The 26,785-nt window shown below is 43.6% G+C and overlaps 1 protein-coding gene across 1 annotated transcript; it reads left to right on the top strand.

Annotated features, from left to right (window-relative positions):
- Positions 1 to 1,317: 1,317 nt before the first annotated feature.
- Positions 1,318 to 26,785, top strand: LOC135910057 (glutamate receptor 3-like). The gene is made up of 9 exons (XM_065442015.2): positions 1,318 to 1,416; positions 2,103 to 2,235; positions 3,181 to 3,398; positions 6,703 to 6,989; positions 7,742 to 9,694; positions 10,707 to 10,749; positions 11,581 to 11,686; positions 14,298 to 14,366; positions 23,497 to 26,785. The coding sequence occupies exons 2-5, from the start codon at positions 2,127 to 2,129 to the stop codon at positions 8,112 to 8,114; spliced, it is 987 nt and encodes a 328-aa protein (XP_065298087.2). The 5' UTR covers positions 1,318 to 1,416; positions 2,103 to 2,126; the 3' UTR covers positions 8,115 to 9,694; positions 10,707 to 10,749; positions 11,581 to 11,686; positions 14,298 to 14,366; positions 23,497 to 26,785.

Genomic DNA, 26,785 nt, shown 5'->3' with positions numbered 1-26,785 from the left:
GAACCTTTTTCTTTTATTTTTATTTTTATTTGTTTTTATAAAGTGTTCTATGTGCGCTTAGCAATCATGGAGGAGATTTCTCTAACGCTGGTTCTCTTGCGCGCACTCGTGTCAGAAGCGTCGAAAACAAAAATGTCGCTTTGGCTTAGTAGGCTTTGTACTGACTTTTTGTTTGCCAATCCGTATTTACTTTCATTTATTGATACTATCAGCCGAATACTGGGCCATTGCAGGAGTGGGATATGCATATAATACACAAAATAATTAACCGGTAGCTGTCAAAAAGAGAAAAAAAAAGACATATAGAGCACCTGAATTACATATTATAAAAATAACTCTGGGATACATGGGAGGAGGAGGAAACTGACACATTGCTCTAAATATATAGCTTAATGACTTATATCCAACATTTATGCATGCGCACATACACCATACCATGTTCTTTATGTTCGACAGTACTGCAGAAATACGCTTCGAATGGGATTGACTGACGTGCAAAGGAAACGAAGTGCAGGGTTCATTACGCAAAACGAAAAGCGAAACAAAATTAATCATGGTCCCCCAACTTGTTCGGCTAATACGCCATATTCTGTGTCTTGTTCAATAAGTATAGTAACAATAATCTTCTTCACTTGACTATTGTTTTTTGGGCTTGCTTTTACGAAATTACTATTGCGTTTATTGTGAATTTGTAATTCACTCCTGCATTCCAGTGCAATTATTCATCAGTATCAAATATCGTCCCACGCCTGTTTTTAGGATACATTGTCCGCCTTGCTCACTGAGCACGTGCTCGTGGGCGAGTTGGTTATACACGATCACTACGAAGGCGCGAGATGAAACAACGGACGAAGGAAGGCGCCTGCGTGGTTGTCCCGTGTCGCCTTCCTTCGTCCGCTGTTTTATTTGGCGCCTTCGTTGTAAGCCTTGCTCGGACAAGCGATCTTCGTTGTACCATCCCTTATAACACAGTTAAAGTGAAATGCCAGTCAAATTAGACTTGCAGATTATACCCTTGAAACACTATCATAGAAAAAGATGGCTTATTATCGGACAGAATCGCTGTAGAATTCGATTTTTTTTTTTTGCATCCACTTATCTCGTTTCAAAAACGTGACATCAATGCCTTCATTGCATGACGTCATTGCGTAACGTCACATATACTGTTGCCTTGCGGTAGGCGTAAAGAGTCGGACTGAAGCACTGACAACGAAGGCAATAGTTCACAATGCTAAAGTGTCATTATTTCGAGTGATATAACTAATAACACTCAATTTAATAGACCTGTATGATTGCTTGCTGTACTAGGTGGTTCACAATACCTCTTCATTGGTTCATAAGACCTCTAGCATAACACTGGGAGCCCTGTGCCCACATTAGGTTCCAGCCGCCATCGTATGCAGAGCAGACGTGCAGGTATCGTGCGGGCGAGCGCAGGGCGCGCGTCTGTTGGCCGCGCGGGCTCTGCTTCAGTTCTCGTCGAGTTTGCCCCGGCGTTCTGACACACACATAGCGTGTTAGCTGCATAGCATGTCCCTGTGAACGCAAGCTTGGTTCAGTGCTGACATGTTAAGGCATTGTTGTTGGATGAATAGCCACAAGATGCCGCCACCAGTGTCTGGTATATTAGGTATTACGCAAACGCCCTTGCGTATACCGGAACACCCAATACGCTAAAACTCTCCAGTTAATCTCACTTGCGGATGCCAGTCGAGGCAAAAGGAGGGGCGTCTGTTTTGACGGTGAAGCTCCCCTCCTGTCAGCATGACGGCGGGACATTTTAGTTTCTCCTGTCTCCTGGAATAACAAACCAACTTGAAAAAAGAAATTGCGGTGTACTGCTCCTCCCTTCGTAACTTCCAGTGTAAAACCAAAATTTCCAATGGGGCCTGGCGAGCGGCCCTTAAATTAACAAGTTAGAGCACCTGGACGTTTATTCAATTGTGATTTTGTTTTATTGAGTATTAGGACTGCAAGCTACTGCATTATCGAAGACTGCCGTCTCTGCAGAGGTGCTCCCATGTCAATTGTTTGACAGATGAATCAAACATGTGACATATGCCTTAAGCTCTTTCTTGTGCGCCTGTTGTTCATCGAAACAGGTTTGGGCGACGCTCATCACAAGCATGGTGTTCCTCGCCATCTTGCTCTCGATTCCTTTGGCAGACGGCAGGAGTCGTTTGCGAATATTCGCTGACCAGCTCATTGACCTAATCGGAAACTTGTTCTTCGAAGGTAAGCTACCAAACACAATGGTGTGTGTCTAGCTCTTCCGTCTCTTTAAGACATAGAAAGTGTTGTAAAACCAGAAAGGTCGCCGGCTTCGTTGTTTTACGCTTAAAAAATTTTGGCGTGCATTTTTAGGCAGGCTCCTACAAAGCTAATAAAATAAAGACTGCTCAGTAACCTAGCTTTGCGGAAATATAAGCACAACACGGTTGTTAGTCTCAGGATGGCAGAATTTTTATCACATTTATTCCATAACTTCACAAACTACTTCGCACTGCTTTATTTTTTAAACTGGCAAGCGTGAGCCTTGTAACATTCCAGAATTGAAGGATGTTTATTGATGCTTATATAAAAAAAATTGACAAATATATTTAAATGCGAATGTTTCTCGCAGCATAAAACGGGGGGCCTGATTCACAACGATTGTTATTCGTAAGTGTTCTTTCGCATTTGTTGGCTGCCTTCACTAAAGATATATGTGTCCAGCTTCGTAATTAGCTGGAATTTACTCTTGCGAACAGTTGTAGTTTAAGAGCTTCTTTGTAAATACTCTCCGTACTTCTTAAAGTTGAGTGGCTATTGAGCGGTTAAACATTCTGAAAAAAAAAAGGGAAGTATTATGACGTAATCAAATCTTGCATCCGTTACATGTCTGCAAATGGCTGCAAGGGATAGTTAAGTAAAAGATTTTTTCTTAAGCCACTCTCGAATCGTAACCACGTCATGACTATTGGTGACCCAATGGATAGAGGAAAAGGATGCGTAGGAAAGGTGATGACGGCTGATCGTTCTCAGATGCCCTGCGCGCAATATTTAAAAGTGAAAAAGTAATCCTAGCGCACCGTTTCTTTAGCAGCTGATAAAGTGACCGGTTACTCTTGAGACGTTTTGAACACTTCGTATCAAGCGTCTGTGAAGAAAAGGCTCCTTTGAGAGTGGCTTACCCTGCAGCTACACCGGCGCCTCCGGAGGATTCGTACAGTCGCTGGCTGACCTCCTTCTGGTGGATCGTGGTCATGGTGGTCATGACCGGGTTCACGGGCATCATGAAGGCCAGCATGATGGTCAAGGACCAAACTGGCCGCATAAACACCCTCGCGGACGTCATGGCGCGGCCTGAGATCCGACCCTTCATCATCAGCGGAAGCACTTACGAACGACTCTTCAGCGTAAGGCGGCGCGATTAACTTTTCTCTCAGCCCTGCCTCTCCTTCCGAAACTCCGACCTTATAGGTCTCGCCTCGACGCTCCCACCGCACCCGGAATGTTCCACCTTGCAACCAGTTCACAAGTTTCATTACCCAATCTATGTATCGTACTGCCGGCGCCGTCTCACTCGTAGTGGCTTCTGTGACTTTGCACTTGTTTTGTTATTCATTGTCGTGTTCTCCCCGAAATGCGATTATTTTTCTGAGTACTAGTTGCGTAATTTTCTTTCTAGTTGAGGGTAATAGCTCTTTGAGCTCAGCTGTACTGTTTTTTAAATTTTGAAGCATTGCATAACAGCCTAAGAATAAAGGAGTCCGTAGTTCAGATGCCAATGATTTTCAAGTGATATTCAGATGCCAATTAAGTATTCTCTGGTTAAACACTTTTGCCCTGAATAAACCTTATAATCTAGGATTACAAATTTAAGTCATGCCGTTGACACTGCAGTTTTTAGACGTCCTTACGTTTTGTTCGTTCGCTATTTTAACTTTTCGTATATAGTTTTGAAGCCACTCTAGCATAATTATGGAATGATGATTCTGCTAGCAAAAATTTCGGTACCATTGGCTCATCTCTGTGCAAAGCAACAAAAATTTTTTTTTCACACTTGTTATTTTCCTTGTTCCTTAGCATTGAAGCAGCCACATGGCTTCCTTTATAAATGTTCGTTAAAGTAAAGTCATCATCATAAATTCACTCTATGGTAATGATTAACTTGAATTACCGGATGCTACTTTCACTACTTTCACAGCTGAGCTTGGTAAAAAACATACTATAAGAATATCAAGACATCCACGGTGAGTGCTGCTGTCCAAATAATGGCCACTTATGGCCATGGCGGAAGAAGAAAACTAAAAGCGTTGCGTAACGTGAAAAATCTTGACGCCGAGTCATAAAACAATGTATAGGGGAAATATGCCCTCGTGACTTGATACACGAGCGGTAGCTTCTTGTTGCTTCGGTTTGGTTGCGCCTGCATGTATACGTAGGGTTCGCTGCAGTTTCATCTCTCACCTCGTCCAAGGTACGAATACAAGGGGATAAAAATTGGCAAGAAAGAAATTGCGCAGTTCCTACGCCTGTGTCGTAACCCTGACAACGCGAAGCTTTCGAGGTGTCTGCACGGACGTTGCTGCATGACGCTGCCGGCTGGTGTTTGCTGTATAGCGCTGCCCTTCTTTCAACCACGGAGGCATAATCATTTCCAAGAGTCACCGTGCAGATGGGCTCCGGAGATACGGACAAAATAAAAACAAATTCGCTCTTTTTTTTTTCTTTTATGAACCACAGCAACGTGAGAAAGAGCTTCCAAATGCTGCCAGTACACTTATTAGATGTATCGGCGCTCGTACTGTGACCAGAGACGGTATGACATACGCGTGTCTTCAATTAAGGAACATGAAACATGCCCCGTGACAGTCGCCCTTTTCCACTCCTAATAATCTTTACCGCTTTACAAGGCTTTTTTTATTTCTTATTTTAAAAAAATCGGTTATTACGCAACGCATTTTAATTTTGGGGCATTACGTTCCAAAAAATATGGTTTGATTATGAGGCACGCCGTAGTGGGAGACTCCGGATTAATTTTGACCGCTGGTGGATCAATAACGTTCCCCCTATGCACGGGACACAGGCGTTTTTGCATTTCGCCTCCATCGAAATGCGGCCACCGCGGCCGGGATTTGATCCCGCGACTTAGTGCTCAGCAGCGCAACACCACAGCCGCTAAGCCACCCCGGCGGGTATGCACGCGACGCATCTTGGGCCTTTGCCTCGCGCGCACTCTTCTACGCATGTCTACACTGCCGACACATAAATCCTAGACTTTCGCTCCACCCACTCCAAGTTGATCAAGAATGGTACTGCTCTGTCTAGCCTAAGGAACGCTTTGTTGAAGTCGTAGCTCCACAAAGTAAGCGAAAGCGTGTCAGGCCAAGTAGCCCGGTTCCGCAGATGGCGGGGTTCGCACAAGCCGTCCGTCATATCTGCGTCGGGGAAAAAATCGTTCGAAGGATTAAGGAAGCAGGGAGTGAAAAAAGCGTACACATGAAGCTAGGGGTACTGAGAAGGAAAAGCTGGCCGTCATCCCCTATGTCCACTGCCTGTCGCATAGGTTGAAAAAGTTAGCGTCTCGCTATGGCGTGAGTGCCGTTTTCTCTGCGAAGAACAAGCTCGTCACCATTTGTTCAGCCTCGCGCAGGCGTAGTGAAAGATCGAGCAGCTGCACTACAGATGTAAGCAATCGGTCTGGTTGCTGTGTAAATAGTGCAAACAATTTCGTTTCATGCTCAACTTCAGTGGTGTATTCGGTGCCTTTCTCGTGCGGGAAAACATATGTGGGTCAAACTGGCCGTTGTCTTAACACTATAGGCTGAAGGAACATTCGAATTCCACAAAAGGGATTGCGCACACGCATCTTGCAATTCACGTAAAACACTGTAATTCACAAGGAAAATGCACACCCAAGTTTGAAAATACAACAATCCTTCATAAGTACAAAGATCGAACCACAAGAGAAGTTGTAGAGGCCCACGAGATAAAGAGATAAAGAAAAAGGGGACAGGGTGTGTCAGTCATGTTTGTATAGCGCATCATGACACTGAAATATCTTTTCTAGGTACGACCTAACACGGTGCAATTTTTTTGGCGTGCTAACACCGATTAATAGCCATCTTCATTGTTTTGTTTTTGCTTTTATGTCGTTTGATGACGTTTGATGACACTGTACATGTCGGGTTTATAAAGTCTCTACCCTTTCGAATAGACTTTCATTTGCAAGTAGCGCCGTGTCCTGGTCTTTTCTTGTGCCTTAGCTTGTGTCCCAGTAGTTTGGACTCTGAATTTAGTCATGCTTCAATGACAACCCGCCCATTTTTCACTTTTGACGCATAAATGGCTTGATATACTAAATCTCTTTTCGGCTAGCTATGTAGGGCATAATAGTGATTACCATGCGGCTGTGCTGCATAATGCGTTTCTTTTTGTATTTATTTTTTCGGGGTAGGATTGAGTCAGCCTTTGGGGTGAATTATGGCCATGTCCGTAAATCGGGAGGATTGATCCGAATTTGGGAGTCTCCCGGACAAATCAGGAGAGTTGGCGCGTATCCGTTTATGTGCTGCCCTAGGAACTGCGCAGCACCCTATTGCCTGCTACATAGTAGTGTTCAAAGGACCCTTTGTATGCTTTTAAATGCTGGTCAGTCTCTACTGGCTTCAAAGTACTCTACTGAAACGGCCCCTAATTCTATCATGGCCGTTGCAGACTTCAACTCGGCCTGACTATCAGCGCCTCTGGAGACAAGTGCAGCGCTGGAAGGCTGTGGCACCGGCCAGCTGGGTCCTGAGCAAACCAGCTTTCGATTTGCTTTTGGAGGAGAAAGCCATCTTCTTCTGCGACGACATCCTGCTCCACTGGACCGTCGCGCGCATCTATCCGAACGGCTTCGAGGGAGAGTTCTACATGGGCACTGACTACTTCCTCAACAACGAGTTCACCATGTTCGTGCGGCGCACGCTTGACAAGGACCTGATCAAGAAGATTCACCTGCGGTCAGTAAGCACGGCCGTATTCCTTTTTGCACGTGGTAGCCGGTATACATATGTTAAGTGTTCCCAACGTGGCATTTCCGGTTCGTTCGTCCATCGATGAGAAATGATGGTGATGTCTATTGGCATCCGCTTTGGAACGGGGCGACGACAAATAGTCACCTGTCCTGCTTAATCTAATCAGGTTTTACTACATCTATCGTGTAGCGTCTTGCCGGTGTGATCTCTATCTTTACTTTCGTCACTAAAACATATCGCTATTTCTATACTGTACCATGCATTAACTACGCTAGCCATGACTCCGGTTTTATCAGCCTCTTCCCTGCTTTTTTTTTTAGCACCAGTACTCTAAGCGTCTATTTTTTGTCTCGACTTCCATCTTCAATTATAGGTTTTACGTGCCAAAACAACTTTCTGATTGTGAGGCACGCCGTAGTGGAGGACTCCGGAAATTTCGACCACCTGGGGTTCTTTAACGTGCACTTAAATCTAAGTACACGGGTGTTTTCGCATTTCGCCCCCATCGAAATGTAGCCGCCGCGGCCGGGATCCATCTTCCATCTTCTTTGTACGCGTGTATATACGTATTTGCTTGTCTGTCCTTAGACATTTAAGGGTTGTTGTTGGTGGCACCTGTCAGCTGTTTGTCTCCTCTCGTGTGCCCGCCCATCTTATGCTCCGAAATGTTTCCCCAATATGGTTTTTCGGTACACTACTTTTCAGTCACCGATTGAGCGACGTGCATGTCCATACAGGCTCCGTTGGCTGTGGGAGGCCGGGCTGCCCCAGGACTGGAAGCGCCGCGCCATGGAGTCGGCGCTGCGTAAATCGGCGAGCGCGCCGACGACCGTCGTGGCAGCCATGAAGCTCACGGACGTGGGAGCAATCTTCTACCTGATGCTTTTCGGACAGGCGTTCGCGTGCATTGTCGCCCTGTCCGAAGTGTGTGTCGGCAAGCTGCTGCCGGCTTCATCGCGTGCCCTTGCGCAGCGGTCGCGGAAAGGGGAAAACACCGGTGGCGGTGGGAATTCGCTGCCCGTCGCGGTGGTCCACACGGGACAGCGCCTGTCGTCCCTTGGCGCGTCTTCCCAGGTTGCCGTAGCTATCGACGGACGTCCGATGAATTAGAGCCATAACGTGGCCATACTACTGCAAGTAGAGCTCTACTATAGTGTGGCCAGCTGCACTTAAGGAGCTTCGGATTTGTCCGTTTCTCAAGATTTCCGCACGAGTTACAGATAATTAGACTTGTGCATGTCACAGTTAATTATGGGTCTAAAGAAACTTGCTGCACTGCCACTGCGTATATAAACCAGCATGACACGGGACGCAGAGCACGAATGGAACTACTTGTTCGCCAATTTATTTATGACTGTCTTCGCTGCAGTCTGCAATTAAGGCACCTTCAACTGGATAATATGTCTTGAACGATCGCAATCCTAAATAAGTTATCGGTTGCCGCTCCATTTGTGCACGCAGTGCTTGCATACATCGTGGTTCTTATTTGAGCTGTTTGCTTTCTTGCCTAGCTGGGAATCCGGCCAGTTATATCGAACCAGTCAATTAGGTTTAGCGCCAGCGATTCGAATGTTTTCGTGCAAAGCTCAACAACTCTTTACTTACGTCGATTGCTAAACTCTTTGTAGGACCCAGGATTAAGAAATCAACACGTCGACTACGCTGACACTCTGACATATATGCTATATATTTGGTGTGGACCATGGTAAAAGATGACTGAACGATACTGAGGCGACGCAAAGACCACAGTTGAAGGTTGCAGTTGAAGGTTGCAGTTGAAGGTTGCATACTTCATTGCATGAGGAACGGAAACCACAATAAGCTACAAATGAAATATTTTTTGTTCGATCCTAGGCAATTTATACAATCCGCAAACCTGGTTGGCGAATTCTGGTGACCTACAACAGTATAAACGAGAGGGGAAAAAAGGGAAAAAAGTTATTGACCAATCTTGGAGGGCCACACACGACCTGCATGGCTCAGCTAAAGCGTACGACGCGCAGTTTGGTGATATGCTCGAGTGTTCCTATAAGGTAATGGACAATAGCACAGTAACCTCATCTTTACATATAATTGGTATCATTCCTTACAGTGAAATGAGAGATATGAATCTATAACTAATAAACTTGAAGTGCGAACTACACTGTAAACACAAATGAGCCCATATGGGCGTTTTAACAGTTGATATGCCATTTTTCCCCTCTAGCCTAAAATGAGTACTCCCACGAGAAGAAGTAAAATAAGCTAGAACCATTATTATACCCCCGGCCCCATTTGAAGGGCCATTGCGGTTGTAAAATGGGGGTTTCCAAGGAATAACGGTGGCGTACGGGAAAGTGGGAGTGTTGAAATACACCCATATCTGAGACGAGCCAAATAGAGAAAAGAATAACTCAGCCGTGACCAACAAGGCAGGCAGCCGCAGCGACAATTTCAGTAAGATTATTTCTGCAGTCAGATTCGAAATATCCCGCGCAATGTGTGTCGGCGCTGTTTTTCTGTTCGGAGTGGCCGCGCCTTGGTGCTGCAGAGGACGCCGACAGTCGGAACTACGCGCGGAGGAACACAAGCCTTCGGAGCGCTCGAGCGCGCGCGTTGAAAGCTGCGATCGAGCAGCCATTTGTCAGCGGCTGCGCATTCTTCTACCGTGGTTGATGTTTCACACTGCTTTGAACCCTCAAGACTCCACGGTAAGTGACTTTGAACGATTATTACACGTTCTATCAGTGTGCATATGTTCTAAGGGAGGAGACGCGCTGATATGACTTATTGAAGGTCTCAGTACAACATGGCGCGACAGTTGGCCGTCTAGAACCATTTTGCGCGATCACTGTGTTTCTTCGAGCTCTGTCGTAATCGAGGTGACTTGAGTGTAGTGGATCCGATTCCGCCGCCGCCGCCGCCGTGAGCGTCTGCACAACGAGCGGATGTTTATGTTCGCGGCGCCGGCCTCCTCGGCGTGGAAGTCACGTACAATAAAGTTTCAGTTTCACCGCCGCTCGGCTGCTCGCCGGTCGCTCTCAAAGTTCGTTCTCGCGCCCCTATATTGAGTGTTTAGGGTCAAGCGAGTGTACCTAAACATTAGAATTTTACATGATGAGGGACTGTGCCGCGTCTTTAATAGGGTGGATGTGAGCATTCGACATGTTCCCCGAAGCGCAAGCCACTACCATAATAGTTATGTGCAGTGCGAGGTGAGCTAAGCTTCGCCGCCTAACCGCCGCCTGAAAATGTGGCGGCTCGTTAAGGGTTTACTGCGGTGCGCGTGTGTGAGTGTTTGTACAGCAATGATTTGAGCGAGAACCGGCGGCGCTTCTTTGTGCGCGGTATCTGCTAGCTGGCGCGTACGCGGCGCCAGTCCTCTAGCTCGTGCGATTGTGTGCAGTAGGTCGCTCACTAAGCGCGCATTGTGCAGATTTGCCAGTACGCTCCGTGCTATCGTCTGTGTCTCTTCGCGCCCACGCCGCTGATTGTGCAGGGAGTGTGCGACTGCGGCGTGTAGCATGTAGAGCCTGCGCCCGTCGACTTTGATCTACGGGCGTGAAATGTCTGCGGCTCGTTTGTGGTATTAAAAGCGTGTGGTGAGCTTCCAACGGCACTACGGGTCAACGCCGCATGAACTGCCGGTCAGAGTATAAGAAACGCTTTATAGTTTATAGTTAGCGTACTGCTTGGCGGTAACAGTGTCCTTCTTTGATTCAGATTACTGGATACGCCGTCACTTGAACCTCGGCGGCCGGAGCAGGTGAGTACCAGTGGCGCCGGTACCTCGGCGGCCAGAAAACGATGCCTGTGCCGTGACGGGATATATCAATTTACGCGATAGAATTGCCGGCGAGGGCTCATACGGGCGCGTCGCTCCATGGCTGTGTTCTTTGCTGGAGGCCGCCACTACGCCTGCCGTGCACATACTATGCTACATCTATACAGTCGATGCTTGTGCAATGTTGTTATTCAACAGCTGGCGCTGTGCACTGGATGCCTGGACTTGTTTAATGTTTAATTACTTTGCTGCTTTGCCGTTGCGTATTGGGTACAGATATTGAGTTTTGAATTCTAGGTGCCAAATTCACACAAAAAAGTGGCGCTTTTCAACTCGGGATCATATCACACATCATAGCATCATCCTATATTGCACGATTATTAATAAAAAAATTTCTACTGCTGGTGAAAAAAGAAAGGCAGGCCGATCAACCTGTATCTGTGAGAAAAATGTACTTGAAGTCTGCCATCGTCTATTATAAAAAGGTAATACCTTGGTATTCAATGTCAGTAACACTCATAAGTTATGCATCCCTTTGTGTGAAATAATTTGTCTTAGAAGCCATTCATTGTAAGGGATCAGTAAACATCTCATAGCTTAAGTAGTACATAAGGGTATGAGTTAGGCAATGGTTTTAGTTTGTAAAGAGCAAAGCCATTAACGTATAAAATTTTGGCAAGCTTAGTTCAACAATAAGCTGACATATATACAAAACCTAATGTAGCAGCAGATGCTCTCCAAGATAAACTGGCGACCAGCTTTTTCGTGTTCCATGTGATCATTGTAGTGTCAACTTTTTCTCTTTTATTTCAGGACTGTGGTTGCGGCCGTTTCGTTGCCAGCTGTGAGGATGAAGCAGCTTCATAACCGGAGATCAGCCGCCTCCCATCAGTTTCCCTTTTCAGCAATAGAGGTCTTGGTATGCTCTTACCTAGAGTTTACTTTTATTACCCTATATGTTTTAAGTGCAATGGCTAGTTTAGCGGCATCACGTAGAGTGATTGGTGTGACACCTGTTCCTTGGGACGTATGCAGGTTATCCCACGTAACTTTAGCAAACTTTAAAAAATATGCATGTGCCGCCTAGCTGCACAGGACCTAGGTAATGTTGTTTCCTGTCTCTTGGAAATACTTATATTTTCTGCATTTTGCCTAATTACCTAATTATTCTTAATCAAATAATCAACTCAGATATTATAATTAGATGAAAAGTCTCAATTATAAAATTGTAGTGCAACGTGAACATCTTCCAGTACAACTTTCTGTGGCTCAATATGTGCTACATAACGTGTTTGTAGGAGCATGAAAGAAGCCTGAGAATCCCGCAGAGTGCCTTGAGTGTGTGTGTGACAGCACCTGTGTTGTGTTCTTCCTTCAGTCCTCGTCTTTTGCGCTGTACAAACTTGTCGACTTCAAATGGCCAGTCCCGTGGCAGCTTTGCATGTATTTGAGTGTGTGCCCTGTATAGGCATGTGTGTTCCAGTAAGAAAAAAAATATACTGAAGGAGCCTAACGTGATGTATTTCAGGACAAGTGTATGATGTAAATTACTATGTGAAAGTAAAATAGGAAACTGAAACAAGACTTCACAGTAGAGATATGCAGGTGTGTGCATCAGTGTAATGACGAAACCCTCGTGCAAGTTTAGAAAAATATTCATTAAGTTAGTTTCTGTCATTCTTCTCTGTCACTGTGCTTAGGTTTAGGTGCACGTTAAAGAACCCCAGGTGGTCAAAAATTTCCGGAGTCCTCCACTACGGCGTGCCTCATAATCAGAAAGTGGTTTTGGCACGTAAAACCCCAAATATTATTTACTTCTCTGTCACATTATTATTGCAAAAATGTGCTCTCTAGTATTGCACCATTAAAAACACAGTTCAAATACATCATTTGCTGGCACCTTCACATTCATAGCAACATAGAGAGGAATCGTTAAAAATTTGCATTGCTTCTCTGACCTTCATTTTAGGTCCTTCTCATGTTTGCTGAGCTTCTTAATGTATCATAGACACCCTCCAGTGTTTACAGGCAGCTTGAGCACATTATGCCAGATTGTGAAGGAACTGCAGAGGTCGCAGTGTCTATAGCGGTGCCCGGTATATGCAAGTTTCTTGCATGATGCATTATGCTCAGTACCAATTAGATTAAGTTATCATTTTAGCAAAAATCTTTGTTTTCCAGATGTATATCAATGTGTGTCCAAAGAACTGCACTTTTTAAAAGAGTTGCTCATTCTCTAAGTCTACTGTTTGGTGTTGTAAAATGCATGTATGTTGGACAGCATAGTGTTTGGCCTTCACCTGAAGGTAGTAGTGGCCCATTTGCATGTGCATAAAGCTGCAGTAAGCCAAATGTGAAAAGATAAGGGCTAATACGATACAGTCATCTAGCAAAATTTACACATCAGCAAACTGTTTAATGCAATCCCTAGGAAAGTAAGCAAAAATAGAAGAATGTGCCTATATGATAAACAGTACCTATGTTTCAGGTGCATGGCCTTCTACTGCCATATTCCATAACAGTTCATTATTTAACACCTTAAAACTGTTGGCCCTGTTTATGTCTAACTGCTTTAACTTCGAAAATTTTCATTGATTGCACTATGAAGGTTTTGGCCATGACTTAAGTCACTGCCAGAAATAAATTTATAGTTGTGGCCGTCCTATGTGTGATAAGAAAGAAACATTTTGGAACCAGGTTACTGCTATGCAGTATGCTAAGTATGCGTATTAGAACAGTCATTTATATTTTCATTATAACCATGTATAAAATATGTATGTGCACATCTCGACGCCATAGACTGTGTAATTTTAATTGAAGGTGTTATTTTGTGGAGTAGGTTTTTTTGTAAGCATTCTCTATAATTTGCACTACATTAAGGTGTAGTGAAGCCAAGCGAAAAATATTGTCAAGACAAAATGGCTAAAGTACATCCTTAAGAGTCTTAAGCGCATTTGGATGACTTTACAGCATGTAGCAAAACAAGAATGGGAACTGAGGTGCTTAATTTTTGTTCATTATTACCATATGGCACCAGCATGCAATGAAGACAAAAGAGGAAGAGAAATGAAGTGCACCAAAGGGCAACTCTATCCTGATGGGAGCTGCATTCACATCAGCATGGTGCATGTAATCTTTGAGTTATAGCAGCAGCTGTCCACCTGTTCACTTTGTTGCACATTTGTATTGTTTATGTACTAAGTCTGGCCCTGGAAGTGTTAGGCAGTGCCACTTGTGGCGTTGGTGCGGCATGCAACACATCCTTCTAACCACAGGTGTCATGTATTATGTGAACCTAAGTTCAAATCATGTAATGCACAAAAGTTCCATTTGAAAGGATGTGCCATATTTGTCACCATTGCCATGAGTAGCACTGGCTGACAGTCACAGGGCGAGACGTTAACCTTGCTCAGCTATTATGCAAAACTATTTTACATACAAATGTAGTAATTAGTATACATGCCAAAAGCCTCACAGAATAAAATTTTTGATCTGCATCTTACAACGGTTGTTATTTTGCTTTACCTCAGGGTGCCTTTCTACCGGCGTTGCATCCTGTGACTGACTACTCCAACGATCTCGGCAGAATCGTTACGCAGGTGTGTTCTTTTGTGATTCTCAGTACTGATATTTTGTAGTTTATGTTCGATGTAAATGCACAGATTGAATGAAAAACAGGTTAAAAGATGAGCTCACAGGCACTGTGTCCAAACGTTTGTGAGGAAGGAAAATCTTTGTTACAAGTTGTAATTATAGCAACACAAGAGAGTGTGCACATCAAACCACTAGTACCTAGCAAGCCTTATACACAGCATTATACCGTAGAAGCCAAAACATCAGGCGATAACCTGTACTAAACTAGGGACTGTATTAAAACGTTTTGGGAGCTTGAAGTATTTCTTGGGTTACTCGGTCTAATTGCTTGAACTGAACTGACGTGTCTTGCAAAACAGTTTGCATTCACATTTGATACAATCTGCAGCAAGATCTGAACAAAGGGCTGCAATACTGTAAGGGCTTCCTATTGAAGTAGCAACCAGTCTTCCCAGTGTACTGCAGCCTCAGGAAAATGAAATGTGGTACACTGCACCACATGCACACACAACAAATTTTAATCCATAAGCATCTTTACACTGTGCTTGTGCAGGACTGGGCAACTGGCTGTTTGTTCGTGACCGAAACAACTACGTACATCAAGACTGTACTGAGAAGCCACTATCTTTTTCAGTTAGTGTAACAGTCCATAAACATATAGATTTACATGAACATTTTGTCTGCCACACTTTTCATTGTCTCTTTTTGCGCTCTTGCTTTGATGGCTAGGAGACATTTCAGGCTCGCTGAAGAGACAGGTAGCCCAGTAGCTGCCCTCACAAAGTTGTTATTTTTATTTTTAAGAGCCAACTTGCTTTGGACAATGCTGAATAACACATCAAAAGGCCCGGGATTATTGACGAGGTTAGAATGACTTTGAAAGAAGTTTGAGTGTTCTTTTTTGACTCTGATCTGTCTGCTGAGATCAAATCATGTCAGCTTTTAATGAAGCAACGTTCAGGTTGGAAAACTGCAAGGCTGTGTGGGTACTCAAACATCAATGCTTCAGCTAGCTGAAGTTGCTCCATGACATCAAGGCAGAAGCAAATGACATGGCAAAGGAAAGGTTGGTGGACAAAGGACTCTTGCTGGCAGTTATGTAGGTTCAAGGGCTATTGCACTGAGTAAGAAAATGTGTTCCCGATACAGCGTGAACATAGTGTTAATGCTGAAGAACAAACTGGCACCATCTGCCTAGTCCTACACAAGCACGTGCACAGAAAGGGACGCCTGTTGGCCTTGAGGGCCACCACTAGAGATCAGCTGCTATCGCTATTACATAGAATGTGACATTAGATGACTATAGTTCACACCTTTGCTGCAGCTCGCTGGCTGGGCAATTGAAGCCTTGATTGTAAGGTTGAAAAGTTTCAATCTCAAGGTGGCAATTTAGTTGCCAACTTTTACAGCATGGTTCACTACTCAGTGATGCAGTGCTGGACGTATTCTACCAAGCCTGGTGCGAGTTCTCATGAGTGCCTATGTTCAAGCTGCCGCTAGATACTTAGTTGATAAAGTCACTGAAAACGAAATATGGTCATCGAAAGAGTCATGAAAACGATGCACGCAAGGTTTGTAGTGTGCTCACTTGGTATGACATTAGTCAAAACACCCTGTGTAGATGTTCCAAAAGGACTTCTTCTTGGGCAAGTTGGTGCTTAGATTTCCTAGGTATACTTTGTGGCGCAAAATACATTTCTTGAAAGGGACAGAAGAAAGGAAGACAGTGAAGTGCCAAACTACCAACTGTTTAATGACAGCCTGAACAAACGTATAGAAGAAAATACAACTTCCGCTCAAGCGCAGGGAGCCTAGATGCGACAGAGCAGCATGGTCGCGATAACATACTTTGGATGAAGCACATTTCTGCGGAAAAAAGCACATTTCTGCGGAACTGCAAAGGAGTTGGAAGCATTTTATATTAAAAAGAAAGGGTCTGATTGTGTCAGCGATACATCTATCGTACTATATTCCGCAGAAATGTGCTTCATCCAAAGTATGTTATCATGACCATGTTGTTCTGTCACACCTTGGCTCCCTGCGCATAAGCGGAAGTTGTATTTTCTTCTATACGTTTGTTCAGGCTGTCATTAAACAGTTGGTAGTTTGGCACTTCACTGTCTTCCTTTTTTCTGTCCCTTTTCAAGAAATGTATTTTGCGCCACAAAGTATACCTAGGAAACCCTGCGTAGAGATGCCGGCAGAAGTGCAGCAGATGTGTGGATTGAGGAGAAAAATATAAGCTGTTCAAGTTCCACATATAACAGACTGATAATAAATCGTCGTTCAACAAGAACTCTTACTAAAGGGGCAAGCCGCACTCCCCATGACAAATGCTATAAAAACAGTAGGGTTATTGCAGCAAAATTGCCTCTAGATCTTTTGTGAAAGATCATGCCAACTGAATAACTAATATAAAAGCACCAAGTTGCTCCAATAAAAGCCTTTGTTACACTACACACCAGACTGGGATGTAAGGTCTAGGTTGTTTTGGAGCCAAGATGCCCACAAGCAATGCTTAAAACATGTAAACACTTGGAAGTAACTGTGAATAAACTGCTGCCATGATTAAACTGCTGATTAAACTGATTAACACTTCACAGCTGGTATCACACAATGTTGTTTTCTATGCCACGGAAAGATTACAGCACGTGGGGGCCACAATTATCCTAGAGGCCAATACAGACAGGGTGCCAGCAAGCATGGACTAAAGATTTTCCCATGTGCATAGATGTAGTCTACCACATTTGGTTTTCTTGGGGCACAGTCATATTGGAGTAACAATTTTCTGCCTGAATATTCATCGCAGGGAGCACTGCAGCCAGCTAAAGCGAGTTTCTTGTTCACACCTTGCCACAGATGTAGACTTGACCCATTTTTCTAGGCAGATTTGTTTGGTTCAAGAAAGAACACAGAGTAACTTAAGAACTTTATTTCTTCTAGATTTAAGGTGTGGGGCCAGGTGTTAACCATTGTTTTAAATATTTGACCAAACCGGGAAAGATTGTTTTTTGAAAGTCTTCTCATATCAGTTTGATATACTAGTCCCTGGCTTAGTATGCGTGCGTGTGCTGTGGCTTTTTCTTAGTCTGTTTAAAAGGTTGTTTTCCTTTTGAGTGTTCCAGTCGCAAGGAAATCACAAATATATTTTGATTTCAGCAACCTTTGTCACATTACACAATTCCTTCACATGTTGCAACCAAGCTTATTCTTTAAACACATGCCTTTCTTTCAGCATGAAAAAAACATCTTAGATAGACGAAACAAGGTAAAAATGGCTGCTTATGCGTTTGTATGATATTCCAACTGAGAGGGGTGAGAAGTAATAAAATGTTCTACTTACATAATTTTTCTACCATGTGCATAACATTTCTCAATAGGAATGAAGCAATGAATAAAGGGAAAGTCAGACATCCACCCGTTCGTAGCAATCGCTACAAAGGAAACCCATACGGATTCCCGAAAGAAAGGCCTCATAGTTGAAGAAAAATTCGTCCTGGTCCGGCACTCGAACCCGGGACCACCGCCTTTCCGGGGCAGCCGCTCTACCATCTGAGCTAACCAGGCGGCTAGCAGATGGCAGGGCGAAGTCGAATTTGTTGACAACACAAAGCAAAGGCAAGAGTTTGACGTAGTAGTTCTGCGGAAACCCGCAAGGTGGAGAGAAGTAATGAATAAAGGGAAAATTAGACATCCACCCGTTCGTGGCAATTGCTACAAAGGAAACCCATACGGATTCCTCGAAAGAAAGGCCTCATAGTTGAAGAAAAATTCATCTTGGTCCGGGACTCGAACCCGGAACCACCGCATTTCCGGGGCAGCCGCTCTACAATCTGAGCTAACCAGGCGGCTAGCAGATGGCAGGGCGAAGTCGAATTTGTCGACAACACAAATCAAAGGCAAGAGTTTGACGTAGTAGTTCTGCGGAAACCTGCAAGGTGGAGAGAAGCAATGAATGAAGGGAAAATTAGACATCCACCCGTTCGTGGCAATTGCTACAAAGGAAACCCATACGGATTCCTCGAAAGAAAGGCCTCATAGTTGAAGAAAAATTCGTCCTGGTCCGGCACTCGAACCCGGGACCACCGCCTTTCCGGGGCAGCCGCTCTACCATCTGAGCTAACCAGGCAGCTAGCAGATGGCAGGGCGAAGTCGAATTTGTTGACAACACAAAGCAAAGGCAAGAGTTTGACGTAGTAGTTCTGCGGAAACCCGCAAGGTGGAGAGAAGTAATGAATAAAGGGAAAATTAGACATCCACCCGTTCGTGGCAATTGCTACAAAGGAAACCCATACGGATTCCTCGAAAGAAAGGCCTCATAGTTGAAGAAAAATTCGTCCTGGTCCGGCACTCGAACCCGGAACCACCGCCTTTCTGGGGCAGCCGCTCTACCATCTGAGCTAACCAGGCAGCTAGCAGATGGCAGGGCGAAGTCGAATTTGTTGACAACACAAAGCAAAGGCAAGAGTTTGACGTAGTAGTTCTGCGGAAACCCGCAAGGTGGAGAGAAGTAATGAATAAAGGGAAAATTAGACATCCACCCGTTCGTGGCAATTGCTACAAAGGAAACCCATACGGATTCCTCGAAAGAAAGGCCTCATAGTTGAAGAAAAATTCGTCTTGGTCCGGGACTCGAACCCGGAACCACCGCATTTCCGGGGCAGCCGCTCTACAATCTGAGCTAACCAGGCGGCTAGCAGATGGCAGGGCGAAGTCGAATTTGTCGACAACACAAATCAAAGGCAAGAGTTTGACGTAGTAGTTCTGCGGAAACCTGCAAGGTGGAGAGAAGCAATGAATGAAGGGAAAATCAGACATCCACCCGTTCGTAGCAATTGCTACAAAGGAAACCCACACGGATTCCTCAAAAGAAAGGCCTCATAGTTGAAGAAAAATTCGTCCTGGTCCGGGACTCGAACCCGGGACCACCGCCTTTCCGGGGCAGCCGGTCTACGATCTGTGTTAACCAGGATTTTCCCTTTATTCATTACTTCTCCACGTTGCGGGTTTCCGCAGAACTACTACGTCAAACTCTTGCCTTGGCTTTGTGTTGTCGACAAATTCGACTTCGCCCTGCCATCTGCTAGCCGCCTGGTTAGCTGAGATGGTAGAGCGGCTGCCGCGGAAAGGCGGTGCTCCCGGGTTTGAGTCCCGGACCACGACAAATTTTTCTTCAGCTATGAGGCCTTTCTTTCGAGGAATCCATATGGGTTTCCTTTGTAGCGATTGCTACGAACAGGTGGATGTCTGACTTTCCCTTTATTCATTGCTTCATTCCTATTGAGAAATGTTGTGCACATGGTAGAAAAATTATGAAAGTAGAACATTTTATTACTTCTCACCCCTCTCAGTTGGAATATCATACAAATGCATAAGCAGCCATTTTTGCCTTGTTTCGTCTATCTAAGATGTTTTTTTCATGCTGAAAGAAAGGCATGTTGGGGTGAGCAAAAATGGCATGTGCAATAAAGATAAGCATAGATGTCCCGTCAGTGTTGCTGTCAAACAAGAAATTGTGATATTGAGCGACTGAGCAAAATAACTAAATGCGTGCTTGCCGAACTATAGCTGGCATTTGCACCTTGATTGTGACTTAGCTACCAGAAGAAATTTGTTTTGTCTTGTTTTTTTTCGGTTGAAATGTAGTTTTTTCTTTGTTTACTTTCGTTTGGGTTTTTGTAGCTATATCATGTGCACATGTGACCAATAATGCCGTCTGGAAGTTAGTGGTTGTTCGTATTTCTCACTGCCTGTCGTTTGTTCAGTGTGTACTAAAGTCAAAAGAGCACCAACCAGTATAAACCAGTGTGTTGAATTTGTTTTCTTGTGTTAGTGCAAATGAGCTGACTGGTTATGTGTCCAAATAAACAATTAGATTATGAAAACAAAGTTCATCAGAACATGTCATTTGTTTTACTTATAATTACCTTATTTCAACTGCAGAACCCACATGTTCAGGCATGTAGATTTAAGTAGAACAAGTCTTTTTGCGATTGTTAGTTCTGAACAGGTGAGAGCAGTGACAAGGACACAAAGTGAGTCCACATAGATAAATGGCATGGTGCACTGTGCACGGACCTGATAATTGATGTGTTTTTGCAACAGACAAGCAAATAAATATCTAGTAACACCTTGTCAAAGGCACGAAAGCACATAAAGAGGCAGGGGTTGGCCACATACAAATGTGCCTTGGTTGTAGGTTTGTTAACAAGCATGCCACTTTTCTGTAACTTCAGAATACAGGTGCTGCACTGACACATACATCTCTTTTTTGTTATTATGCGAGGCATACTAGCCGCACAACCATGCTCTTCCTTGCTGCACCGCGCGCGGCCGCGTAGCTACCATATGACGTCATAACAGCTGCAAAAGCGGAGGCTCAACTCGTGCGCTCGCTTGCGGCCGCGTAGCTACATAGCCGGGTCTCAGCTCGTGCGCTCGCCTGCATGAGTTGTTTCTTCGTCTAGCCGAACCAAATATAGCCAAGCAACAGCGGTTCACCAGTCTAAACAGTGGTTCCACAACTAAAATAAAGGCTAGTATGCTTCGCATCCTGGGCTTAACCTTATTTAAGCCACAGCCATTTTTTGTGGGATTTGATTAGTTTCGGGGTTAATGGTTGCTGCTTTCGCTAACATGTTGCACTTGTGATATTCGGGACATCATCTGTACTATTTACAGTGTATGTACCCTAATGTTCACATAGTGGTGCTTAATCGTGAAGGCTCTCATTCAAATATTGCCTGGTCTACATATGCTTTTCTTCATGCCAAAAAATAAGATATACTACGTTTGTGTCAGAAGGAAAGAAACTGAATGGTGTCTATTATTGCACATAAATCTATGCTTAGTTGTGTTAACATTTTTGCATAATTTCAACAACTTATTTGGTGCATTTCTGTAACATTCACACTCTGGCTTATCCACTTAGGTGTAACGAATAATAAAGGCAGAAAAGTAAAGCATTGCAGTGGATTTAACCTACTGCCGTTGATTTTGTTACCTTTTCGCAGCTTTTCTTTTTGGAAAAGCATATGTACAAAAGCATGTTTTGACCAAATAGGCTGCTGTTTGCGAGGCTTTGCAAGCACCACTATAACGTGACAAAAGCAGTGTGGCCATTTGGTTATAGAAATTCTGGTGTATTGGCACCACAAAAAGTAAACGAAGAAAGATATGTACGCATGACACAAGCACCGGATCTCACTTCAAGCTTTAAAATAAGGAAACGAAATATTTAATAACAGGTGGAAACATTATGTGATGATATCTGTTAAAAGAAATTCTTTATGCAGTGCAACTAATGGATCACTGATACATTTATCATTCTTTTTAAATGTTGCAAACCACAATTACCTTGCGTGTTGTCAGGTCATAATACCTCGCTACAACGCAAGTTTTGTGGAACACAGGACCGCGGTCACATTCTTTGCAGCATTTACCATTGTGTGAGGGAGGGTTGTTTCACACAGATGACTCGTACTGCCTCAGTCTCCCTGATTTCGCATTAATAGAGCATCCCATCTGTCCGATGTAGGCACGGCCTTGTGATGGCAGCAGACTACGCAACGCTTGCGGCCTAGCTCACTAGATGCATATTGTGCTTCAAGCCACAACCAACCTCTTTCTTTTTTTGGCTTCTGCCTTTTGTTGCAGCACAAAACTCTCCTAACAAGGGCCTGAGAAAAAGGATTTGCACAACTAAATCAGGCATGACTAGGGAATATAATGAATGAGATGATGAAGTAAAGAAGTGGTTGCAGTTGTTTCGTATGCATTTGGGATTTTCGTGAGTAATTGTGTAGCTGGTCCTTACGGGCAAACATTTTTTTTTGTATGAAACATGTGAAGAGAGATTTGCTCTGATGAGAAAAAAAGACTGAAGCCAGGAAAACAAACTAATTTGTTCGTTGCGTGCAGCACAATTTGCAGGCGTTGCTCTGTGCAACGGAGGTTATGTACAGTCTGCCATTCCTATCCAGTCATGCTTGCATTGCATAGACACGCATTGTAATAATTTGAGATTGAGGCTAATGAAGTTTGTGTGCAACAACTCTCATCCGCACATTGTGATGCACTGCAAAAATAGAGTGGTTCGTTCCAGTGTTCTTCGAAACTCGTTGCCAGAAATTATGAGCAAATGTACATAAGATAATTAAGCTTTAGCAGATTAGCGTGAAAAGGACAAATGCATCAGTCATTCTCAATTAAATTGCACGAAGAATTTGTTTTTGAATTAATAACGTCACTTCGTGTCACTACGTGTTGTATATGTCTGTTTTCATATTAAAGCCAGAGGTGAGGTTAAGCACTTGTGTCCTGCATGTCTTTGTCTTCGTTTGCTTCTGTGGTGCCATTACACCAGAGTAAATCCATGACAGGAGCTGCCAGTCCATGCAGTTATACTACATTGGGCTCAGTACGGCTGGCAGCCTGAATGTGACGAGTGCGAAGTAGCAGTAGGAACTTCAGAAGGGTAGAATTTTGTGTCAGTTGGTGGCACATATTATAGTATGGTGAAGCGCTATAGATGAAACAGTGTGAGGCGAGACAGATGGGAAAGTACTACAGAGAACTGTGAAAGTTTACTGGAAAGTTTTGCTGCAGCAGGACAATGCGTGCATTATCCTGGTGCAGCAAAATTTGCCAATGTTCGTAGTTGTCAGTAGCACTTCCCCATCTACATTACACTTCACTATACACTAATAGCAGTAACAACAGCAACCAACTGACCCAAGCAATAATCAATGCCCACAGAATTGCCAAATTGTAGGAGAAATGTTTCAGTGTAACACATGTTTTGTTAACCGACAAGTAAATGGCACACATATCTGCAAACCGATGACCAGGTGCATTTTTCATGCACATACATTATATCGTACAACTGCTTCCTGCTTTGGTTTTTTATGGCTTTTAGGAAGCATTCGAAAGTACTTAACTGTTTGTCTGTTCTAATATTAAATCTGTAGTCAGCCGGCACTATGTGTCATTATTGTATATGCCCTTACTTCGTCAGTGTTCTTCGCGCTGTTCCCAACTAAATATGAATAACCAAATAACCATTTTTTAAATTTTTAGGTTATGAAGAGAATACTCTTAATATGTAATTAATTAGAAAAATTTTCTCAATTTTAGGAAGAAGTCCGGCTGGCCCCAAGCCTGGTGTGAAATGAAGAAATGGCACTCCACATCAATTCATGTTTACTTGTCGTCATAACCAGTCTGTTAGCTTAATTTTTGGTTCTTCCTATTGAACTCTCAAGAAAGGTACCAACTCTGTCATTCATTGAAAACGAATTTTTGCACTTGGGGACGCAGCCATGCACAAAGCCTTTTAGCTCATTAATAATTTTATTCTTAAAGAAAGTGCAGCTCCTGCGTGGAGCAATGGGTTGAATAAGACGAGGGTAAATGAAAAGATGGCGATATTAATTGTCAACAGTTGTCCAACAAAAAAAGTCTCAAGCTGGAGCCAACATCATTGCAAGGGAACAAAATGGCTCCAGCCTGAGACATTCGTTGTTCAACCTGGCAAGTCCCCTTGTCGAAATATTTCCTCTAGCCTGAGACCTATATCTAACCTCGACCAACAATACACCCATACATTTGGCAACCCATGGCAAGGTAACAAATTCACATTCAAAGAAAGAGAATGTAGTGTGCACCCTGGGAGGTAGCATGAACAATATTTTATTTACTTAATGAAATGCAGGTTTGCTATCCAACTACTTTATTTCGATCCCCATTTTATAACTGGACAGCATGGTTCCTCAGAGAGAATATTTATTCGAAGCTCACACAATTTTGCTCCTGTATGTCCGTTAAATCTGTCCTGGTTGCTACACTACCAGCCCTGTCTGCAATTGCATAGCAGTGTTTTGAGTATGCATCCCAATTCAAAAGAATAGTTAGGCATCTACCTCAGAATGTCTGCTACTGTGTTGCAGCTCAAATTCTATATCTAGGTGGTGACTGTGATGCCATGTGCTTTTTAAATAAGACCAATATGCTATCTGAAGTGCAATTAAATGCAATCTCAAATGACCTCAGCTCGGGGAATGACACGATTGGAAACCAATGTGATCAGGAGGATTTGATTTCTGAAAACAAGGCACTTAAACATGAGAAACCAGTACTAATCTCGTCTAAGGATGCTGTTATTGGGTATAATAGGGGAGTTACTTGTTCGTGGCTGCATTTGCAGCATGTTACATTGCTGGCTTTATATATTGCACTGGGTACAGTGAAATGTTGCTGCTTGCACAATATTCAACTAAACATGGTAGCCATGCTAAAGTGTCCATGCAGAACACAACTCATCCACTATTAAGGACTGCAGTGGAACCTTCATAAACGAAAATCGCTTAAGCGAAACTGCCGCTTAAACAGGACACCATCCTGATGGTTGGTTGGCTCCCTGCAATGTCTCGCACTAAATAGAATGCCTGGTAAATGGAACCAATTTTCCTGGCCCCTTGAGGCTCCATTTAAAGAGTGCCCACGGTAAAAATATAGGGGGGATCCTGTTCGGAACTTTCGCAAATCTAGTCGTAAACAAAACTGCATTTCAGTGGGAGTGAAATGCAAAAGCACCCGTGTACTTAGATTTAGGTGCACGTTAAAGAACCCCAGGTTGTCCAAATTAATCTGGGGTTACTCGCTATGGCACGTCTCATAATCAGCAGGTGGGTTCTGGTTTGTAAGATACGGTTTATTTTTAATAGCCTGCTCGGAAATACAGCCGAATGACTACATTAAATTATGTAGCTTGTTTGTGCGTTGAGTCCCAATTTCTTAATTTAGTACTTTGACATTTATCATATTTGTGTGCTAGTCCATGCAAAATACCACTGATCAGCCTCATTATTCAAGCCACTGTTAATTTAGAATGGCTTAGTCAAGCAACTTAAACTTACAGCACAAACACCTAAGACGGACCACAAAAGGAACATACGACACATCGAGGCTAACAACTTCTTTATTTCTTCGTCGTCGATGCAATATAAACCCTAGACCACACAACCGTGCAGACAATCAGATTACATTACAGAGATCTGCCAAATTATCACATAAGCAAACGTAGGAAGTCAAATTCAGATGGGTGCAGGGACAAAGATATCTCACTGATGCAACTATCGCCTTGCCTTTTTATGTGGTAGGCCTCTATGGTAAGCCGCACATGCTCATTCTTGCTTTTGCCTAGAATCGACGTCCCGTCAAGTTGTGCCTCACAATTGTTGCAAGAGTTTATATGCGCACCAAGGTGCGCTGCTCTATCTAGATTGTTGTTTACTTTTTGCGCATGTTCCCTGAGTAGCTCATTGACGCAATGCCCTATCTAGCCAAGCTATATCTTACCACATGAGAGTGGAATGGTGTAAACCACGCTGACAGCGCGCGACACGTATGAAGCACTATGCCGAATTTGGCCTCCTCCTCTGCTCTCTCCGCAGATGCGTGAGCATAGCTTTAAAAGCTTGTTCGGCGAAGAAAAAGCCAAAGGAACACTATGCCTGCAAGCTACTCCCTTGAGTTGATAAATGACCTTATGTATTTAAGGGACCACGCAGGGAACATGCGCAAAAAAGTGAACAAGAATGTAGGTAGAGGAGTGCACCTTGTTGCGCATGCAAACCCTTACAACAGTTGTGAGACGCGACTTGATAGGACGTCGATTCTTGGCAAAAGCAAGAATGAGCATGCGCTGTTTGCCTTAGAGGCCTACCACATAAAAAGACAAGGCGATAATTGCATCAGTGACATATCTTTGTCCCTGCACCCATCTGAATTTGACTTCCTACGTTTGCTTATGCGGTAATTTGGTAGATCTCTGTAATGTAGTCTGTGCGGTGGTGTAGCCTAGGGTTTATATATGCATCGATGACAAAGAAATAAAGAAGTTGTCAGTTAGCGCCAGTGTGTGCCGTATCTGCCTTTTGTGGTCCGTCTTAGGTGTTTGCGCTGTAAGTTTAAGTTCAGAATTATGTACCAACTAGGCCCAAATGGAGTTTTACTGGTAGTCGAGCAAGCTCAATATATAGTCTGTGCAAAAGTGTGGAGTGTCAGTGCAAAGTAACAGTTAAAACACATGGCTATGTAGTTACAGTTCAGTATGAAATGAGATAAGATTTCTTAGCATTTCTTTCATTTGCTAATTTCATTGTGTTAGGACATGTAGAATACTAGTAACTGGACAGTTCAGTATGAAATGAGATAAGATTTCTTAGCATTTCTTTCATTTGCTAATTTCATTGTGTTAGGACATGTAGAATACTAGTAACTGGCATGCATGCCTACAATGTACAGTATTCTTTTTTAAAACCCAGACAATTGTTTTACTGGGGCAGAAATTTGCTTTCTTTTGGGCCCGAAAGTGAACATATATTTCTTACATTTGGTGTTTAATAAATTTTCTTTGCTGTCA

The sequence above is a fragment of the Dermacentor albipictus genome, chromosome 4 (genome assembly GCF_038994185.2).
Source record: "Dermacentor albipictus isolate Rhodes 1998 colony chromosome 4, USDA_Dalb.pri_finalv2, whole genome shotgun sequence".
NCBI classification, from domain to species: domain Eukaryota; kingdom Metazoa; phylum Arthropoda; class Arachnida; order Ixodida; family Ixodidae; genus Dermacentor; species Dermacentor albipictus.
This window is presented reverse-complemented; position numbering and strand designations above follow the sequence as displayed.

Excerpts from the sequence above, each read along its gene's own strand:
- LOC135910057 (XM_065442015.2), top strand. The coding sequence starts at position 2,127 with ATGGTGTTCCTCGCCATCTTGCTCTCGATTCCTTTGGCAGACGGCAGG. Across the intron at positions 2,236-3,180 it reads CGGAAACTTGTTCTTCGAAG|CTACACCGGCGCCTCCGGAG; the intron begins GTAAGCTACCAA and ends CTTACCCTGCAG. Across the intron at positions 6,990-7,741 it reads ATCAAGAAGATTCACCTGCG|GCTCCGTTGGCTGTGGGAGG; the intron begins GTCAGTAAGCAC and ends ATGTCCATACAG.